A 20,392-nucleotide genomic window follows, 5' to 3' on the forward strand; every position below is an offset into this window, starting at 1 on the left:
TCGTGTAAAATCTGAAAAAAATACCAAATAAATAGACTATTCATTAAATAATTGTTCAGCATGAAATAAATTTTTTTGTCATTTATATTTTTTAATAAAAATTGTTTAAAAGCATTATTTTGACTCAACACTTTGTTCAGTCTGGAAAGGCTGTCTAGTGGTGGAAAACAGGCTAGGGTTATTAGGCTGCATCTTTGGATTCAGTTAGAAATCTGTGTATAAAATAATGAATTGAAATGTAAATGTTATACTAGTTGGCGATCAGAGTCGCTAACAGTTGAATTTAGGATTGAGACAGAATTAAGAAACTATAAATTAGAAATTATCTTGAGGACAAGATCTCCCATGTTTAACCATAAATAAACCAGTACTAGAAAATAGTTTAGTTGCTTGACTCTTCAACTAGTTTTGTGTTGGGTGGATTTGAAGAGATTAAATTGATATCAATTTACTTGTTGAGCCAAATGGCCTTTTCTAAAATTTATTGTTGTCCTAACACGGATAATATTGAAGATGTTCTGCTTCTATAGAGAAGAATCTTCTAATTCAATTTTTTTAGTCTTCATTCGATAAAGACAGCATTATGTGTTTCACGGTAGAAATAAATAGATGAATTTGGATACAGGCCTTTTGAAATAAATCATTGGCATTGAGTTCATATTACATGAAATACTGTAAATTGTTAAAAGTCAATTCTGGCAAAACCTCTAACCCAAAGGGCAAGAGATTTATGGAATAATTTAAGAACGTAGGAGAAGAAATAGGCCATTCGACTAAGTGAGCCTGCTGTGGGGTTAGCATGAACAGGTAATCCAGACCATCAGGTCTATGCTGTTGTTTTTCTCCATATTCCACCTAATGTAATTCCACATTCTGTTCCCTGTCCATATCCTCCAAGATTCTGTGTTTTTAAAACACCTGTTTAATTGCCTTTAAAGTATATGTATGGACTCTGCTTCAACCACATTTTGTGGCAGAGACATGCCCATTCTAACTATGCTCTGTGTAAAGACATTTTTTCTAATCTCTTGCTCCTATCAAGCTGGCAGGTTAATACTTCCCTGATAACTCTTCATAATCTTGAGTACCTCTTACAGGTTATCCCTCTGCAAGCTGCAGCAGCAACTTGTTTATATAGAGCATTTAACGTCGTAAAGCATCACTGGAGTGTTATCAAACAAAATTTGACACAGAGCCGCACAAGGTGATCTTTGGGCAGATGACGAAAAGCTTGGTCAAAGAGGTAGGTTTTAAGGAGAATCTTAAAGGAAAGAGAGGCAGAGAGGTTTAGGGAGGGAATTCCAGAGCTTCGGGCTTAGGCAGCTGAAGGCATGGCCACCAATGGTGGAGTGATTTAATTTGGAAATGTTGAAGAAGCCAGAATTGGAAGAATGCAGTTATTCAGGATTGTTGTAGGGCTGGAGAATGTTAGAGATAGAAAAGAGCAAGACCAATGAGGGATTTGAAATTTAGGATGAAAATCTTAAAATTGAGGCATTGCTCAACTGGGCACCAATGTAGGTCAGTGAGCACAGGGGTGATGGGTGAATGGGGCTTGTTGCAAGTTAGGATACAGGCAGCAGACTTTTGAATGAGTTTAAGTTTACAGAGAGTAGAAGATGGGAGGCCAGCTAGGAATGCATTGAAATTGTCAAATCTAGAACTAATAAAGGCATGGATGAGGGTTTCAGTAACAGATGAGCTGAGGCAGGGATGGAGTGTGGAAGTAGGGTGGAAGTAAATGCTTTTCGTGATGGCATAGATATGTGGTTAGAAGCTCATCTTGGGGTCAAGTATAACACCAAGGTTGGAAACAGTCTGGTTCAGCCTCAGACAGTTGCCAAGGAGGGGGACGGAATCAGTGGTTAAGGAATGGAGTTTATGACAGGGATCAAAGACAATGACTTTGGTTTTCCAATATCTAGTTGGAGGAAATTTCTGCTCATCCAGTACTGGATTGCGGACAAGTAGTCAGCCAATTTTGAGAAAGTGGAGGGATCGAGAGAGGTGGTTAAGTAGAGCTGGGTGTCATCATCATACATGTGGAACCTGATGATGATGCTGTCAAGGGGAAGCATGTAGCTCTAGTGGAAAAAGCCCTAATATCTCAATTCTCTCTTCATAACTCCGACCCCTCTATCCCTTTATCTGATGAATGTTTTAGTATATGCTTTTTATAGACCAAAAACTCAATTCCTCCAAGGTCACTTATTATGACAAAGAAAAAACGTCAGGATGAAGAGAGTGGGCTGAACAGCAATAAATTATGATGCAAAGACTTCATTGCCAACTTGCATCTTTTAAAGTCACAGATCATATCTACAGCATTAAGTGTAAATGCTACAAATTATACAATATTAGAAGAGCTGTTAAGCTGCAGCTGACACAGGTGAAGTGTTTCATCCAAAACATAACTTCTCTTTGACACTGTTTCTGTGTCTTGCATGCTTCCAGCACTTTGCTTTTAGTTTCCACTTCAGAATTATGTATGAGGTTAAGTGATTATATGAAATCTGTGGAAAATGGTTAAAGAAAATAGCAGGTTACGTAGATATCCGTAATAACTGATGTGATATTCTGTTCATATAGAAAATATCTGTTAAAGAGCTGCAGAAAACATTGAATGGTACCTTGTGCACCACACATAAAGCAGTCTTTAGAATGCCAACCTACATTATTGAAAATAAATTCAGATGTACTAGAGTATTCAAGTTGCATTTAATGCAAATCATAAATTTGAGTCAAATTATTTCAAAACTGCATTTAATAATTAATTAATAATGACAGGAATAAAATTAAATAAAACTTATTCTATAGGATTCAAGATTTTTAATCACCAAGCTATCATTGCATGATATCGTTTTCCCCCTCTTGCTTCTGTGGATTTCATTCCAAGATCAATTCACTAAAACGTGTACAAAATTTGAAAATGAAATATATGATTCAAACATATTTTTGGTAAAACAAACATTTGCAGACGTCAACAATGTTTAATTATGAGAAATAATATCATTTTAACATTTATGCAGCAAACAGTAAAATCAAAACTGACTTCATTTGCAGGTGAATGATTAATTAAAGTGACAAACACTGAACTACATGGTGCACACTCACCGAAACAGCTTTAATCAGTTATCCAGACTGTGTTGAATCTTCTGTTTACTCTAGATGCTGATTTAGTACACAAGGTTTCAATTATTGCTTTGCCAGTCATTAGGTCTATGTTTACAATGGTTCCTTAATTCAAAATCATTTAATTGACAAACCAACATAATAATGTCAACTAGAATTACAGCTTTAGTCCATCCATCCTCATTCCAAAAACATTCATTGCACAGTATAAAGGCAACATCAGAGGAGCAATAATGTATTGGACTCAAAAAAAAAAATCAGTTGAACCATTCCCTCTCTCTCGTGAACTTTATCTCTCTATTTCCATCCTTCTATCATGTCATATAGAACATTGTCTATGGTTCCAAAACTATCAATGGAATATTTTTGACTCTTGACCAAATGGGATAGAACTCAATTATCCCACTGTGCATTTGTACTTTATTTTACATAGTCATGTCTTGAATAAAATTATAACAAACTAAACAAATTATAATAATGGGGAAATAACAGTATACAGCCATAATACAGCTGTCTGAAAATTCTAAACTAACTAAACTATGCAAAAATATCACAATAATCCCAGAAAGGTTCTTCCAAACAATGCATCAGTACACAATCGTTTTTTCAATTAGGAAGGCCCAGTGTTGCAATAGTGTCACACCAACATTACCCTAGTGTTTACAGCAGTAATTAACATTTAATTACACCACAGAAAACATACAAAAGTATTTGGTCTAATTGAGAAGCTACAACATTGTGTTAATATCTTCACACAGCTATGATCGGCAAACAAAAAGGTGAATAAGTGAGAATATTGCAAGCTTGTATAAATTTCAATCTTCATTTAGTACCTAATCAATAAATCATTTGTGAATAAATCATTTCCCAACATAAATTAGTAGGCTGCTTCATGAGGTCTGTTCTCTTTTTCTTCATGTGACTTCAGTATTGACCTGTGGGAAAGAATAGAAGATGACATATCTATTATCGATACTTGTGGTTACAAGTCCAGTAGCATCGTCAAATCTTTTCCTTGCTAAAAATAATTTAAGGAGTCATTTTGTTTAGATCATAACTGGGGCACGTGCTATAAATTTATCAAATAATACAACAATAGAGCTGTGCATTAAGATCCGTATGAAAAAGCTCATTGCAATGTAGATATAATTTTTATGATGAAAAGAAAGTAATTCGACACAGCTGAAATAATGATCCCTGGATTTTATTGAGAACTATAAAATGTGAAATAAAGCACCTGAAAAGTTAGTTCCTTATTGAATGACTAGAGAAAGATGTTATTTCAATCTTAACTTGTGAGATATACTTTCTTACTTTACTGTTTGCATGAAACTTCTGCATTACTATCTTAAAATAGGCCTGTAATATAAATTAGGATTGGATAAACAATAATTTTTTGTCTAAAATGCTACTGATTCAAACATGTCTTGCTAAGAGGGTCTGTGGCTTTTGAACACAACACAGTATCAGTTTGACATAAGCAGGGGACCAATGGTAGCTGTAAGACTCAGACTTTGCAACTTTAGGTGGCATAATATACACCTTGTCTAGGTTCAAGTTATATATCCAAAAGCTTCAACCAACTATCCAAAATGAAAGTGCAATGTTGTGAACAGCAACACTCCTCTTCTGCACAATTCATTAAAATACACAGCCTCGAAAAGTGTATGTGTGTCTGACTAGCTAATGAGTAGACAGATAACTGATGACCACCAACTAGGACCAAGAAAAGGATAGACTATGAATGAGGTATGAAAGAGTAGGTAGCTAAAAGACTGGATTGCCAAAATGGAAATCCATACTTAACTTTCAAACTTCAATTTTGGAAGGAAAAGAGAGGAAGGACATGAGGGAAGAATGAGGACCTGCATTTATGTACTACCTTAACAGATTTCTAAATATCAAAAGCATAGGAAATAAATCACTTTGAAGTGCGGATACATTAATGTAGCCATTTTGTGAACAACAATGAGACAAATTAAGGATTACAATCTGTTAGTGGCCAGGTTCGGTCAGCTTCTCAGACATGCCACTGTATGTGGAATTGCACAATAACAGGACATTTCTTCGTGAGGGGTAAGGAGTGGGATTGAGTTCACCAGGCAGAAGTGTGCCTCTTGTCAGCATTTTCATTCATGGCCACTAAGGAGAAATCCAATATCTGAATAACCCTGAACTCCAAGTTAAAGAACAATTAAGAGAAATTAGCATTGGCAGAGAAGAGGACAAATTTAGTTTTAGTTTTAGAGATACAGCACTGAAACAGGCCCTTCGGCCCACCGAGTCTGTGCCGACCATCAACCACCCATTTATACTAATCCTACATTCCTACCACATCACCAACTGTCCCTATATTTCCCGACCAGCTACCTATACTAGGGGCAATTTATAATGGCCAATGTACCTACCAACCTGCAAGTCTTTTGGCTTGTGGGAGGAAACCGGAGCACCCAGAGAAAACCCACACAGACACAGGCAGAACTTGCAAACTCCACACAGGCAGTACCCAGAATTGAACCTGGGTCGCTGGAGCTGTGAGGCTGCGGTGCTAACCACTGCGCCACTGTGCCACCCAAATGATCAACAAAAATATTATAAACCACTTTCATCTCAGAGGTTTATGATTCTGGTACAGGAGAAAGGAGCCAAATTTAATACTTAAGTGTTGGATGCCAGCTCATAAATGCCGGTCTAGTATAAAAGTGTTGATAAAGGAATTAACACTACTTTCTGAGTCTCATTAAAGAGAGTGTGGGAAACAGAACTGCCTGTCTGGTCCACTTCACAGTGGAAATGATGGCAATGTGAAGTGATACTGTGCCACAAATGACCCATTTAATACTTGATCTGATATTGTTTGATGTTTATTTTATTTTATTTTATTTAGAGATACAGCACTGAAACAGGCCCTTCGGCCCACCGAGTCTGTGCCGACCAACAGCCACCCATTTATACTAATCCTACATTAATCCCATATTCCCTACCACATCCCCACCATTCTCCTACCACCTACCTATACTACGGGCAATTTCCAATGGCCAATTTACCTATCAACCTGCAAGTCTTTGGCTGTGGGAGGAAACCGGAGCACCCGGAAACCCACACAGTCACAGGGAGAACTTGCAAACTCCACACAGGCAGTACCCAGAATCGAACCCGGGTCACTGGAGATGTGAGGCTGCGGTGCTAACCAATCAATGCTAATATTTTACACCCAATCCCATGAGCTCTAATTTTGTTTAATAACTGCTTAATCCATTGCAAGCTGGGTGATCCCTAAAATTAGGCATTTATGCACATAATTATGAAATTTTAAATGTTGAAAAATACAAAGAAAATGTTTTTCATTGTCATTGGATAACACCTATTTTCAGCTGCAATTAAGGCTATATCACTAGTTGCAAACCTGTTCTCAGCCTGCAAACTGGGTTCTCATAAAACAGAACATACTAGAGTCAAGTAAAATACCATAAATTGTTGTGACAAATTACTCTGGCTGAAGCTGTGACTATTAAGGTGACAAACCACCTGACATGCTGTAAATTTTGTAACAGTGGGCTGCTGATTATATACCACATAAGTATCTAAAGTATCTATAATAATAATATACAGTTTTTGTCTGTCCAGACTGTTTTGATTGGTCGGATGTTGATCCAGTGAATTTTGCACCTGTGGGATGACAGTTGGCTAAATAGATATTGTAACATTTACTGCAAAACTAAGGAACAAACTCTCCCATCTGATTTTCTCATCTGCTTGCCCTCTTTCCTATCCCGCCACACCCTCTCCCTGACAGATGGGAGAGATTTCAACAACTTCTGATGAATGTTGAATGAGCGATCAGAAGTGTGAGGAGCAGGGCTTGAAGCTGTGTCTGTCCATATGCTCTTTGACACCGCCCCTCAAAAAAGAGCCTTACTTTTCTGTGAGCTTTAGTTAGTGGTTGCTGCTTTGAGGCCTAGCTGCTCTGATGTGGTGTCAACTGGAGCGTGTGAGATACATGCAACTGCCAATGGCTGCTGGCGAAGGTGTTTGAGTGGGGAGAAAAAGAACATTGGAAAGTGAGGGGAGCCCAACAACAAAGTTACCCTGGCTGGAGAGATTGGGGAGGTGGGGAGGTGGGGAGGGGGACAGCATGAGAGATGTTATGGGGGAATGGCATGGTAGGGTGTGGGGGGGAACAGCATAGGAGGTGGGGGAATGCATGGGAGGTATGCAATGGGGGATGGGATGGAACAGGGGATAGGGGATGGGATGGGGATTATCTGAGAGGAAAGAAAGGAATGGCATGAGAGGGATGGCATGGAAATGATTAAATGCCATGGGATGGGGATTTAAAGAAGGACAGTTGCAATAAAGGTATTAATTTTACTGCAAATGTTTTGTGGGTGGGAAGGTCAGGAAAGCACAACAACCCAAAAACAAGATTACCCTGGCTGGAAGGATTTTGGGGGGGGGGGTGGGTGGGAATGGGTGGACCGGCATGGGAGGGCATGGTGGGGGTGGACAGCATTGGGGAGAGCGGTCATGAGAGGTGGGGATGGCATGGGAGAGGGGGAATGCATGGGAGGTATGGAATGGGGAATGGTGATGGAATGGGATAGGGCACGGGAATGACATAGAAAGAAGGGATGGGATGGTGAATGGGATGGGGATGATATGAGAGGGATGAAAGGAATGAGATGGGTATGGCATGAGAGGGATGGCATGGGAAGGATGGAATGGTATGGGATGGGTATTTAAAGAAGTACTGTTGCAATAAAGATACTAATTTCACTGCAAGTGTATTGTGTGTCTCTGCAATAAATCGCCAAACAATAGACATGGCTCATCAGATAGGCTGTTGATTATACAGAACTAAAACAGAAAATCATGAGATTTTCCAAGTATGACAATTCACATGAAACTTACTCTGGAACAAATTCAACAAACAAACATGTTCTTTATCTCACTCCATCTTTGACATAACCTCATCACTACATCCTTAAGACCAGCAAAAGCAGAATTGGTCTAACTAATCATTCCTCACTGACACCATTAACTAAAGTGTAAACATACTAAAGCAACTTCAACTTGCAAGCTATTTAGTACCTTGATGCTTGAAGCAAACATTGGTTTTTCTAACATCAAGAATCAGTTCATACTTAACACACGGGATAATTTCCAGCATACTTAAGCTCTGTCTGTTTTTCTTGCACACTAATTCCATCTTCTATCATTCGATTGTATATCCACAGCCTGCTTTGGATATACAATTATGAGGTTACTGATTGGTTGGTACAAAAAAGGTACACGATAAAATGTTTTGCATTATACTTGCCATGATAGATTTAATACCAGGGTGTTGTACCGTTAGGTATATGCTTTAATTCCTGCAGGAAATTTTAAAAATCCAGACGTAAATCAGTAGTGCTCGTAGTTGGAGAAACCAAATCAAGAGTGGAAAATATGTATGCACATAGCTTAGATCACACACCAAAGTATGTATTTAGAAGTTGCTTTTATTAATGTAACATATTGGGTTGAAATTTGCTTAAAAAAAGCATGAATGATGCACACCATTAATAATGTCCAAATCATTCAGCAACATGTGGAAAAGAAAAGATACCCTATGAATTATGATTCACCACAAGTTGGTAATTGCACCGTTCCTCTGTTAGCTTTGCAAAAATAGTACGACACGCTTAACCGCCCTGTGAGTTTCATGAATTGTTGCATTTGTACATTCACTGTCCAATAAACTGTAATATTTGCACCACACTGAATCCCCCACTATCAACATCCTGGAGGTTACCATTGACCAGAAACTGAACTGGAGTAGCCATATAAATACCGTGGCTACAAGAGCAGGTCAAAGGCTAGGAATCCTGAGGCGAGTAACTCACCCCCTGACTCCCCAAAGCCTGTCCACCATCTACAAGGCACAAGTCAGGAGTGTGATGGAATACTCTCCACTTGCCTGGATGGGTGCAGCTCCAACAACACTCAAGAAGCTCGACACCATCCAGGACAAAGCAGCCCGCGTGATTGGCACCCCATCCACAAACATTCACTCCCTCTACCACCGACACACAGTGGCAGCAGTGTGTACCATCTACAAGATGCACTGCAGCAACGCACCAAGGCTCCTTAGACAGCACCTTCCAAACCCACGACCTCTACCAACTAGAAGGACAAGGGCAGCACATACATGGGAACATCACCACCTGCAAGTTCCCCTCCAAGTCACACACCATCCTGACTTGGAACTATATCGCCGTTCCTTCACTGTCGCTGGGTCAAAATCCTGGAACTCCCTTCCTAACAGCACTGTGGGTGTACCTACCCCACATGGACTGCAGCGGTTCAAGAAGGCAGCTCACCACCACCTTCTCAAGGGAAATTAGGGATGGGCAATAAATGCTGGCCTGGCCAGTGACGCCCACATCCCATGAATGAATAAAAAAAAAACACAAGTGGCAGGCAATGACCATCTCCAACAAGAGAGAATCGCACCATCTCCCCTGACATTTAACGACATTACTATTGCTGAATCCCCCAGCATCAACATCCTGGGGGTGACCATTGACAGAAACTTAACTGGATCAGCCATTTAGAAACTGTGGCTACTTGGAGCAGGTCAGAGGTTGGGAATTTTGGGGTAAGTAACTCACCTCCAGACTTCCTAAAGCCTGTCCACCATCTTCAAGCCACAAATCAAGCGTCTGATGGAATACTCTCCACTTGCCTGAATACATGCAGCTCCAACAATACTCAAGAGGTTTGACACCCTCCAGTACAAAGCAGTCCGCTTGATTTGCACCCAATCCACCATCTTAAACATCCCCTCTCTCCACTACCGATGCAGTGTGCACGAACTACAAGATGCAGTGCAACAACTCACCAAGTTTCCTTTGACAGCACCTGCGACTTCAACCACCCAGAAGAACAAGGGCAGCAGATGCATGGGAACACCACCACCTGCAAGTTCCCCCCCAAGTCACACAACATTCTGACCTGGAAATATATCGCAATTCCTTCACTATGGCTAGGTCAAAATCCTGAAATTCCCTCCCTAACAGCACTATGGGAGTACCTTCACAACATGGACTGCAGCTGTTCAAGAATGTGACTTCTGACCACTTCTCAAGGGCAATTAGGGCTAGGCAGTACATGCTGGCCTTACCAGCGATACCCACATCCCATGATCGAATAAAACAGCACAGAAAGATCAGTCTAGTAATTAATAGTGCAAGCACCCTTTAACAATGTGATAATTGTTAATGAGTGCCAATAAACCTTTCTTGCCCAGAAAGTGAGCAATTAAAAGTATGAAATCTCATTCTTTCAGGTAGTGAATTGTTATTAGAGATTTTAAAAGCGTAAAACTTAAAAAAATTACTTTTCCTTCTGTCTTTTTTTCTCTCCCTCTCTTAATCCTTTCTCTCCTTTTCTTTCTGTACCTGATTTAACTCTAAGTCACCTTCCTTCTCAGTCCTTCCTCCTCAGTCCTTCCTCTGTTCATTTCTCAATCATTAAATCTCATTGGATTAAGACATACACTGTTGGCCCATTTTTCACCAAGATCCCTGATACTATTACTTTACTGATTTGAATTTCCAGCAACTTTCATGGCAAAATGTTTTTAAGCTGAAGGATGCAAGAAAATGTCTTACTGGGCATGCCGTGATACCCTGCTCCAGCAAATTCTGGTCCATTATTTTTCTTGAATTGTTAGTAAGAAATTGTAGAATATAAAACAGCAAATCATAATTCATGTTAGTGGCCAGAGGCAAAATATACCCCACAGTATTTTTCTTGACATACTAATGGCAAGGATTTGAGGATTTAACCAGCAGGGTAGATAAAGGAGAAGGCACACATTTGAATTTTCAAACAGCATTCAATTAGGTGCCACATGAAAGGTTGCTGCACAAGGTAAGGGTTAATGAGGTTGGTGGTAAGAGTCAACCACATTGCTGTGGGTCTGGAGTCACATATAGGCCAGACCAGGTAAGGACGGCAGATTTCCTTCAGTGATTTCACAATAGTGAGCCAGATGGGATTTTACAACAATTGACAATGGTTTCATGGTCACTGTTAGACTAGCTTTTTTTTTAAATTCCCTGATTAATTGAATTCAAATTTCACCATCTGTCATGGTGGGATTTGAACCCATGTCCCCAGTGCAGTAGCCTGGGTCCCTGGGTTACTAGTCCAGTGACATTACCACTACACCATCACCTCCCCTTAAATGCTGGTGTTCGTAGGGATTTGGGTGTACACTAAACATAGAAATTTAGCATGCATGTACAGCAAACAATAAGGATGCCAAATGGTATTTTGGCCTTTATTACAAGGGGGTTGGAGTACAAGAGTAAGGAAGTGTTGCTGCAGGGCTTTGATGAGACCACACCTGGAGTACTGTGTACAATTTTGAACATTTATCTAAGGAAGAATTGATTCCTGGGATAAAAGGATTGTCCTATGAGGGGAGATTGAGTTGAATAGGCGTATACTCACTGGAGTTTAGATGAGAGGTGATTGTCATTGAAACATAACATTCTGAAGGGACTTGACAGGGTAGATGCAGAAAGGCTGTTTCCCCTGGCTGGAGAGTATAAAGCTAGGGGGCATAGTCTCAGGGTAAGGAGTCAGCCATTTGGGTCTGAGATGGGGAAAAATTTCTTCACTCAGAAGGTTGTGAATCTTTGGGCCGTGGAAGCTCAGTCATTGAGTATATTCAAGACTAAGATCAATAGATTCTTGGAATCTAAGGAAATAAAGGAAAATGAGGATCAGGCGGGAAAGGAGTTGAGGTTGAATATCAACCATGATCTTATTGAATGGCAGAGCATGCTCGAGGGACCATATGGCCTCCTCTTGCTCCTATTTCTTATGCTCTTATGATGCTCTGTGCCCTATCTTGTTTTATTTCTTGCTATCTTAACAACATGCATGAGTTTTGTTTCTTTAAATTATAGATTGGCACCACTCTATCATCTACTAAAGATAAATGGTGAACTGAAGCCTGAATTGGAAGTGTTAAAATCAACTATGGCTTCATTCACAATTGCCAAATCTGGCCAATTTGAGTCATGAAGAATTATTGAGCGACTCCTTTAAAAACAGAATGATAACATCTGTCCACACAGTCACTAGATTTATACATCTACTGTGAACAAAACTCTACTGTCAATTGCTGGAACCAAGATAACAATGCTTTTATAAATTAACAAGAAACACAATTCCTGGTGGTCTGATGGGAATAGTTTTTCTTGCTGCTATTTACAGGTACACTGAATGAGAGTTATCTGCATATTGTATGGTGCATTCAACTACAGGCAGAAAAGTATGTAATCATATCCCCAATGTTAGAGGAAAGAATCAATTTTAAGATTCAACTTCAGGAATAATTAAATTTTACAGAATAACAAATCAGCACATTCACTTCATGCCTCCCTGCTTTACACATCACTCTCTTTCACTTGAATGGTAGGATAGCCTGGATTACGGATGACTTTATTGCTGTTGTTAGTAACACCCCATGATTTAGAAAGATGTTTTCAAGGAAACAACTGGTCTTTTCAGACTGCAAAATCATCTTATTCAATGCCACTGCTCTCACCATGGAAACCTTCAAATTGTTAATCCAGGTAGAGACATCAGCCAGTTTAGTTCAAAACCATTAAGATTGGTAGTTTCTAGGTTCAATTCCCAGTTTGTGCTAAATTATTCAGTCTCCACTTCTGGTGCTGCAATTGGCCTCTACACCACTGAGGTAAGGGAACAATAAAAAAAATATCAGCCAGCATTCTCACTCCTAATCACTAGCTGGAGATAGGCGAGGAACAGAGGATCAGAGACCCACACTTATCTCTGCAGCAACAGAGATTAGAAAATGAAACTCTTCAAGTTCACAGAATCACAGAATAATACAGTGCAGAAGAGGCCCTTCAGCCCATCGAGTCTGCACCGATGCATTAAAACACCTGACCTGTCTACCTAATCCCATTTGCCAGCACTTGGCCCATAGCCTTGAATGTTATGATGTGCCAAGTGCTCATCCAGGTACTTTTTAAAGGATATGAGGCAACCTGCCTCTACCACCCTCCCAGGCAGGGTATTCCAGACCGTCACCACCCTCTGGGTAAAAAAGTTCTTCCTCTAATCCCCCTTAAACCTCCCGCCCCTCACCTTAAACTTGTGACCCCTCGTAACTGAAGTTCACCAACATTATCAGGGAAAATACATACTCTTGCATCGCAGCTGAAGCTCCAGGAATCCAGCATCCTGCTTCATCTGGACCATTGAAGAAATGGATGCATTTTCAAAATAGTCAATTAATTTCAAAGCAATTGTTTACAAAGCATGTTAAGATGCTTCTGAGACCTGTTGAGAATGTTACATGAATGTGAGTCTTTCCTTACATTCTATTGAAAAGATGTAGGTGTAACATTTACTTGGAGGCAAAAAGTGCAATTTCGCAACTGGTAGCCATACATGAACATTATATTATCATCAGAGCCATGAGAAGAAAGCAGCACTAAATTGGACTGAACATTCAAGAAGCAGTTTTATTCCAGGAGGAACAGCCATGTTGAAGAGTCTAACCATGTTTCAAAGATTGGTTTGAACGCTGAAAAGAGCACACTGGAAACATAATTGAGAGGAATAAACATCTTTATTGTAATCAGTAGAAAACATAACAGCTATTATTCTATAAATGTTTCATGGTAGTTAACCTTCATGACAATCAAATGCTTTGTTCAAAATGAACAAGCAATATGTACAAAAACTTCACTTATACCTCAGTGCAATCTATGCCGTAACTTTTTTCAGTGCAAAAAATATCCTGTAGGTTACATTTACATGGTTAAACATTAATTCAATCCTGATTTCTCTTGGTATTTTTCAAAGGTTCACCAGTATGGTTGGGGAGGGTTTAAACTAAATTGGCGGGGGATGGGCAGCAGCATATAGAAGTAGAAAAGGGGAATAAGGTGCATAATGTGAGAGAGTTGGACAGTACTAGAGAAGGAAGTAGTCCCATATTAGATGGGAGTGGACTGAGAAGGGTTATGAGGAATGCAAATACAGGATAACAATGCATGTATGTAAACGCACAAAGTGTGATGAATAAGGTTGGTGGACTACAAGCACAAACAGCAGTATGGGAATATGATGTAGTGGCAATAACAAACGTGGCTTAAAAATGGTGAGGACTGGGTGCTTAATATACAAGGATATAAAGTGCTCAGAAAAGATAGAAAAGGAAAAAAGGGAGGTGGCAGTCCTAATTAGGGAAGACATTGTAGTGTTGGAAAGAGGGAATGTCCTTGAGGGGGCAAGGACTGAATCCATTTGGTTAGAGTAAAGAAGCAAAAAGAGTATGATCATGCTATTAGGGGTATTCTATAGGTCAAAATACATAATTGATACAGATTCAACATATGGCATATTAGTCTATCAGGTGGGTAAGTTAGAATTACCCCTACTATACCTGTATGAGGTGCCAGGTAGATGAATGTTAGGTTAGGTGTCAGTGAACAGTGATGTTTATTCTTTAATACAGGCTCCATGTACTTACTAGGGACCACTTCATAGATAGCATGCACAGTAGACTTACTGGAGTCATCCGGTGCTAGCTTCCTGCTGCTATTTGGTGTAGCTCTGAGGTGCACAGTTGAAAAGTCTATCTGTTCTATATTTGACTAATATCTCCAGGAAAATCACAGAGATGTGCAAGAACTATAGAGTGGTGATATTGGGGGACTTTAATTATCCAAATATCGATTGGGATCATATTAGAGTGAAAGGAAAAGGAGGGGGAGGAATCTCTGAAATTTGTTCAGAAGAACTTCCTTGATCAGTATGCTCTCAGCCCAACTGGAAAGGAGGCATTGCTGGATCTGGTGCTGGGAAATGAGGTGGACCAAGTGGAGCAAGTGTCTGTGAGGAAGCGCCTGGGTAAGAGTGATTATTGTATCATATGATTTTGACCAAATGCAGAAAAGCAAGGAATGATAGAAGGTAGAATGGCTAGATTGGAAGAGGGCTAATTTCAATGTGATGAGAAGGGATCTAGCCAGGATAAAATGGAACCAAAGACTGACAGGAAGTGCTGTAATAGAACAATGTGTTATCTTTAGGGAAGAGATGCTTCAAATACAGGCTAGGTACATTCCAACAAGGGCGAAAGGTAAGGCAACCAAAAACAGGGCTCCTTGGATGATGAGGGATATAGAGATCTTCTTTTGGGCCTCCTTATCTCGAGAGACAATGGATACGCGCCTGGAGGTGGTCAGTGGTTTGTGAAGCAGCGCCTGGAGTGGCTATAAAGGCCAATTCTGGAGTGACAGGCTCTTCCACAGGTGCTGCAGAGAAATTTGTTTGTTGGGGCTGTTGCACAGTTGGCTCTCCCCTTGCGCCTCTGTCTTTTTTCCTGCCAACTACTAAGTCTCTTCGACTCGCCACAATTTAGCCCTGTCTTTATGGCTGCCCGCCAGCTCTGGCGAATGCTGGCAACTGACTCCCACGACTTGTGATCAATGTCACACGATTTCATGTCGCGTTTGCAGACGTCTTTATAACGGAGACATGGACGGCCGGTGGGTCTGATACCAGTGGCGAGCTCGCTGTACAATGTGTCTTTGGGGATCCTGCCATCTTCCATGCGGCTCACATGGCCAAGCGGATGTATATTGCATGTCGGGTGAATTCTTCAAGTGAGAACCGGCCAAATACAATAAGTTGAGAAGGGAGGTGAAGAGGAAATTAAGACTGGCAAATAGAGTGCAAATGAGAATAGATGCAATTAACATAAAAGAAAACCCAAAAATCTTCTACCCACATGTAAATAGTAAGTGGCTAATAAGAGGTGGAGTGGGGCTTACTAGGGACAAAGAAGGTAATATATGGTTAGAGACACAGGGCAGGGCTAGAATACTTAATGAGTACTTTGTATTGGTGTTTACTAAGGAAGATGAATCTGACAAAATAAAAGTAAAAGCAGAGGAAGTAGAGGCAATGGATAAAGTAAAAATTGAGAGGGAGGATGAACTGGAGAGGCTGGCTATGCTTAGGGTAAATAAGATTCCTGGTCCAGATAGCTTGCATCCCAGGTTGCTAAAGGAAGTCGGGGTGGAGATAGCAGATGGGCTTGATAAAGTACCACATAAAAGGCTGGTTAACATAATTGAGGCTCATGGAATAGAAGGGTCATTATCCAATTGGTTAAAAAATTGGCTTCAGGACAGAAAACAGTGAGTCGTGGTAACTGGTTGTTTTTCAGACTGGAGGATGGCAGACAGTGATGTTCCCCAAAGATCAGTGATAGGACCACTGCTTGTTTTGCTATATATAAACGACTTGGATCTTGGAACACAGGGTAGAATTTCAAAATTTGCTGATAATACCAAACTCGGAGGAGTGGCAAACAGTGAGGATGATACAAACCACTTGCAACAAGACATAGATAGGCTAGCAGAATGGGCAAGACAAGTGACAGATGGAATTTAATACAGGCAAGTGTGAGGTGATGCATTAGGCAGAAGGGATAGGCTGAGGCAATATAGACTTAATGGCGCAGTTCTAAAGAGTGTGCAGGAACAGAGGCACCTGAGGGTGCATGTGCATTGATCTTTGAAGGTAGCAGGATATACTGAGAGAGTATTTAGCAAAGCATATGGGATCTTGGGCTTCATAAATAGAGGCATTGAGTACAAAAGAAGGGAAGTTATGCTGAACCTTTATAAAGCTCTGGTTAGGCCCCAATAGTGTATTGCATCCAGTTCTGGTCACCACACTTTAGGAAGGATGTGAGGATCCTTGAGAGGATGCAGAGAAGATTTGCTAGAATGGTTCTAGGGATGAGGGGTTTTAATTACAAGGTTAGGATGGAAAATATGGGGTTGTTCTCCCTGGAACAAAGGGGATTGAGGGGAGATTTGATAGAGGTGTACAAGATTATGACAGATTTAGATAAGTTAGACAAGGAAAAACTGTTCCCGTTAACTGATGGCACAAGGACTAGGGGACACAGATTTACGGTTTTGGGCAGAGATGCAGGGGGAAATGTGAGGAAGAACTTTTTTACGCAGCGAGTGGTAATGACCTGGAACTCGCTGCCCACGGAGGTGGTGGAAGTGGAGACAATCAATGATTTCAAAGGGAAATTGCATGGGCACTTGAGTGAAATAAACTTGCAGGGCTACAGGGATCGAGCTGGGCAGTGAGACTGACTGAATTGCTCCGCAGAGAGCTGGTATGGACTTGATGGGCCGATTGCACTCCTTCAATGCTGTAAATTACTCTATGACTCTATGTAAGGAAGACTGAGTGCCTGGCTTTTTGATGGACCCATTTATCTAAGAATACACCAGAAAGGACAGGGTGTGGGGATGCTGTTAACTACAAGTGAAGGGGATATTGGCCCCAAATAAGCACAGAGAAGGTCTTAGATGACATTGTGAAGAAGGACTACATTTTCGAGCAGCGTGATGAAAGCTTGCTGATTTTGCACTAGCATTCTAAGCAGATTGATGAGACTTATTAACCAACTTACTAACTGTTTGCTCCAGCATGTTATGCAAGTGAAGCATATCAATGTGCATGTGATGTTCCCAGATAACATATTGGTATTGTCCATAAGTCTCACAAATTGAGGAGAGGGGTATCAAAAACTAACACCTGCCTCTTGTAGCTGACATTCTGCTAGGGCAGAATCTCACCTGTATTTGTGCTAATTCTAGGTAAACCCTGTGGGAGGATCTGGCAACTGATGTCAAGCCCTCCTGTCACTTGGTCGCAGACTATAGGCTCTCCTTTATATGAGAATACTGTTCATTGACCACAGCAATGAGTCCTCACCAAAGGCCATCTTGCACCTGGCGCTGATCATTGCCAATTGAAATATTCCACTTTCTCTAGTATCATGTAATGGAGTTGACAACTCACCTGCAAAGACAAAAAGACAATATGTAAGCGTTATTACTTAAAAATATACATACAATGGAACTAGAAATAGTCAGTTACAGATAGAATTTTGGGAGAGACTTTAAAAAGCAAACGAGGTGCAACTAAAGACTACTGCACAAAGGATTTTCTGTTAGTAAATTTTAAACCTTACAGTTTTTTATGAACATGCTATGTTTATTATTATGTATATGCAATTTGTTTCCACTACTTTTAGTATGCTGAAAGATTGCATGAAAGGACAGACTGCAATGTAAACTTACCAGACATCTAGGATTCGAGGGTAAAGACTCTGTCTCCTGTAATGATTTTGCTGCACTTTACATTCTTATCCTTTGACCAAGTTAGACTTTAGTCGATGGTGCAGCACCTCAATGATGTTCGTTCAATCTCTGGACATTGAACTCCAAGTTTCTTTCTGTTTTTGCAAGCCTTTCAGATCTTTCTTGGCAATCCTTTGGTGGTTGATGTAGTTTAGCGATTTCTTTGGGTATTGTGGGGATGCAGACATTGCAAAATAACACTACAATGTTTGCAAAATTGTTCAACATGAATAAATCATTTTGGCTGGGTGAAGTGTGGTGATCACAGTCTCCGCCTGGACTCCAGTTTGCTCAGTTACTACGAGCAACAAATGAGAACATAATCATTTGTGATCAGAATTAGTTTTCATGCATATTTACATACGATTGATTAATGGAAAATGACCACTGGTTGGATGTCTGAATTTAGTACTTGTAGTAAATGAATGTGCTGATTCGTAGGATTGGCAACCGTCACCATAATCAGGTAAGACAATTCATTAATGACGCCATCGAAGGGCTTTAAGTTCACACAAACATGCTAAGTTGGGTCATCTCGAACACAATCTTTTTTTAAAAGGATCAACAATAATTGACTTTACTCATTCCCAACTTTGGGAAATGATCTCAGTTTGATCACTATCCCGAACAGTACAGATCATAGAAGCAAGAAGAACTTGTAATTCTGCAGATCTGTTCATTTCAAAATTGTTATGTGATGTTCTTCCACCAAGAAAATAGGCTCTTGTGCATTATTCATGTATTCAGTGATGAAATAACAACTTAAAAGTACACTGGAACCCTTGTTATGTGCATAGATTGGTCTGAATGAACTACTGCAGTTTTGTATAAGGGGACGGCTTAGAAAATACTGTTAAGGATTGAGATATTTGAAAATCCTACAGCCAACCAAAGTTGCACACAAGTCGGTTTCAATATATTACAGCTCTTGATCTCTGAGGCCCATAGTGGCCCATAATTACAGTATTCTTCTTTTCTGGCAGGTTTTTTTTAGCATCAGCAAACGATAAGTTTAGTGGTTTGAACTAAAATTCAACTATTGATCTTTTTGTTTCAGAAAGTTGAACAAACAAGAACTAATATTCAGCTAACATTTATATCATTTGATGTTACAATTTCACTTATCTTTCTTGGATGATTACAACCAAAATTGGTTGCAAGCTTGATCAAGTACCTCATTTTATATCAAACTGAAGAACACTGACTTTCATCTGAACCCAGTAACCTGATGTCTGATGATCAGAAATGAGGTAAAGATAATGATGATGAAGAGGAAGGCTCAAAAGCTTCTAGTTTTGATTGCTCACCATCAGTTATTTCTGCTTCCTCTTCAGCCACTCCGCCTTCCTCTATCTCTTCTTCCTCTACTTCTTCGTCTTCTTCACCCTGACAATCTGTACAATAAAAGCAAGAACAACTCATCAGAAACCCGGACCTGATGCATGCAAATCCTCAACACCAACTTACTGGTCAGACACTCAGGGGAATTATTAGTTCACTTGAGTCACGAGACATTACCAGCTGCTAAGGTATCTAATGTACAGTGTTTACAGACAGAAGCCAAACAAATCTGTTGGAAACTTATGAAGCAATGGTATAACATTCTGAAAAATTACACTCAAAAGTAAATCTACTTGAATGCTCCTGCAGTAAACCAAACTGTGGTACAGCCACTGAAAATTTGGCAGATGTCTTTAATTTTGACAAAATTGATGAGCTTTTAAGTTATGTAGGTAGTGTTATATTTGATGGAACCCAACCACATACCTGTTCCCCCCCCCCCCCACCCCACCTCTTATACTAGTACAAAAACCCAAAGCAGGAGCTCTGTGGCTCACTGCCAACCCATGATCGCTTCCCAATCCCCACCCCTTCCACAGGATCGATCTGCTAACTGGCTCAGTTGGTTCATCAGCAGTTCAAGAAGGCAGCCCACCAACACCTTCACAGGACAGCTAAGTAGGGGCAATAAATGCCATCAG

The 20,392-nt window shown here is 40.2% G+C and overlaps 1 protein-coding gene across 1 annotated transcript in view; it reads right to left on the reverse strand.

Moving 5' to 3' along the window:
• Positions 1 to 3,946: 3,946 nt before the first annotated feature.
• Positions 3,947 to 20,392, reverse strand: part of trim54 (tripartite motif containing 54) — a 64,537-nt gene continuing 48,091 nt past the window's right edge. The window contains exons 8-9 of the mRNA XM_068017892.1: positions 19,718 to 19,804; positions 3,947 to 4,067 (exon numbers count right to left, since the gene is read on the reverse strand). Coding sequence (XP_067873993.1) covers positions 4,057 to 4,067; positions 19,718 to 19,804 — 98 coding nt within the window. The 3' untranslated portion in view covers positions 3,947 to 4,056. The remainder of the gene's footprint in view (positions 4,068 to 19,717; positions 19,805 to 20,392) is intronic.

The sequence above is a fragment of the Heterodontus francisci genome, chromosome 3 (genome assembly GCF_036365525.1).
Source record: "Heterodontus francisci isolate sHetFra1 chromosome 3, sHetFra1.hap1, whole genome shotgun sequence".
In the NCBI taxonomy this organism is placed as follows: Eukaryota; Metazoa; Chordata; class Chondrichthyes; order Heterodontiformes; family Heterodontidae; genus Heterodontus; species Heterodontus francisci.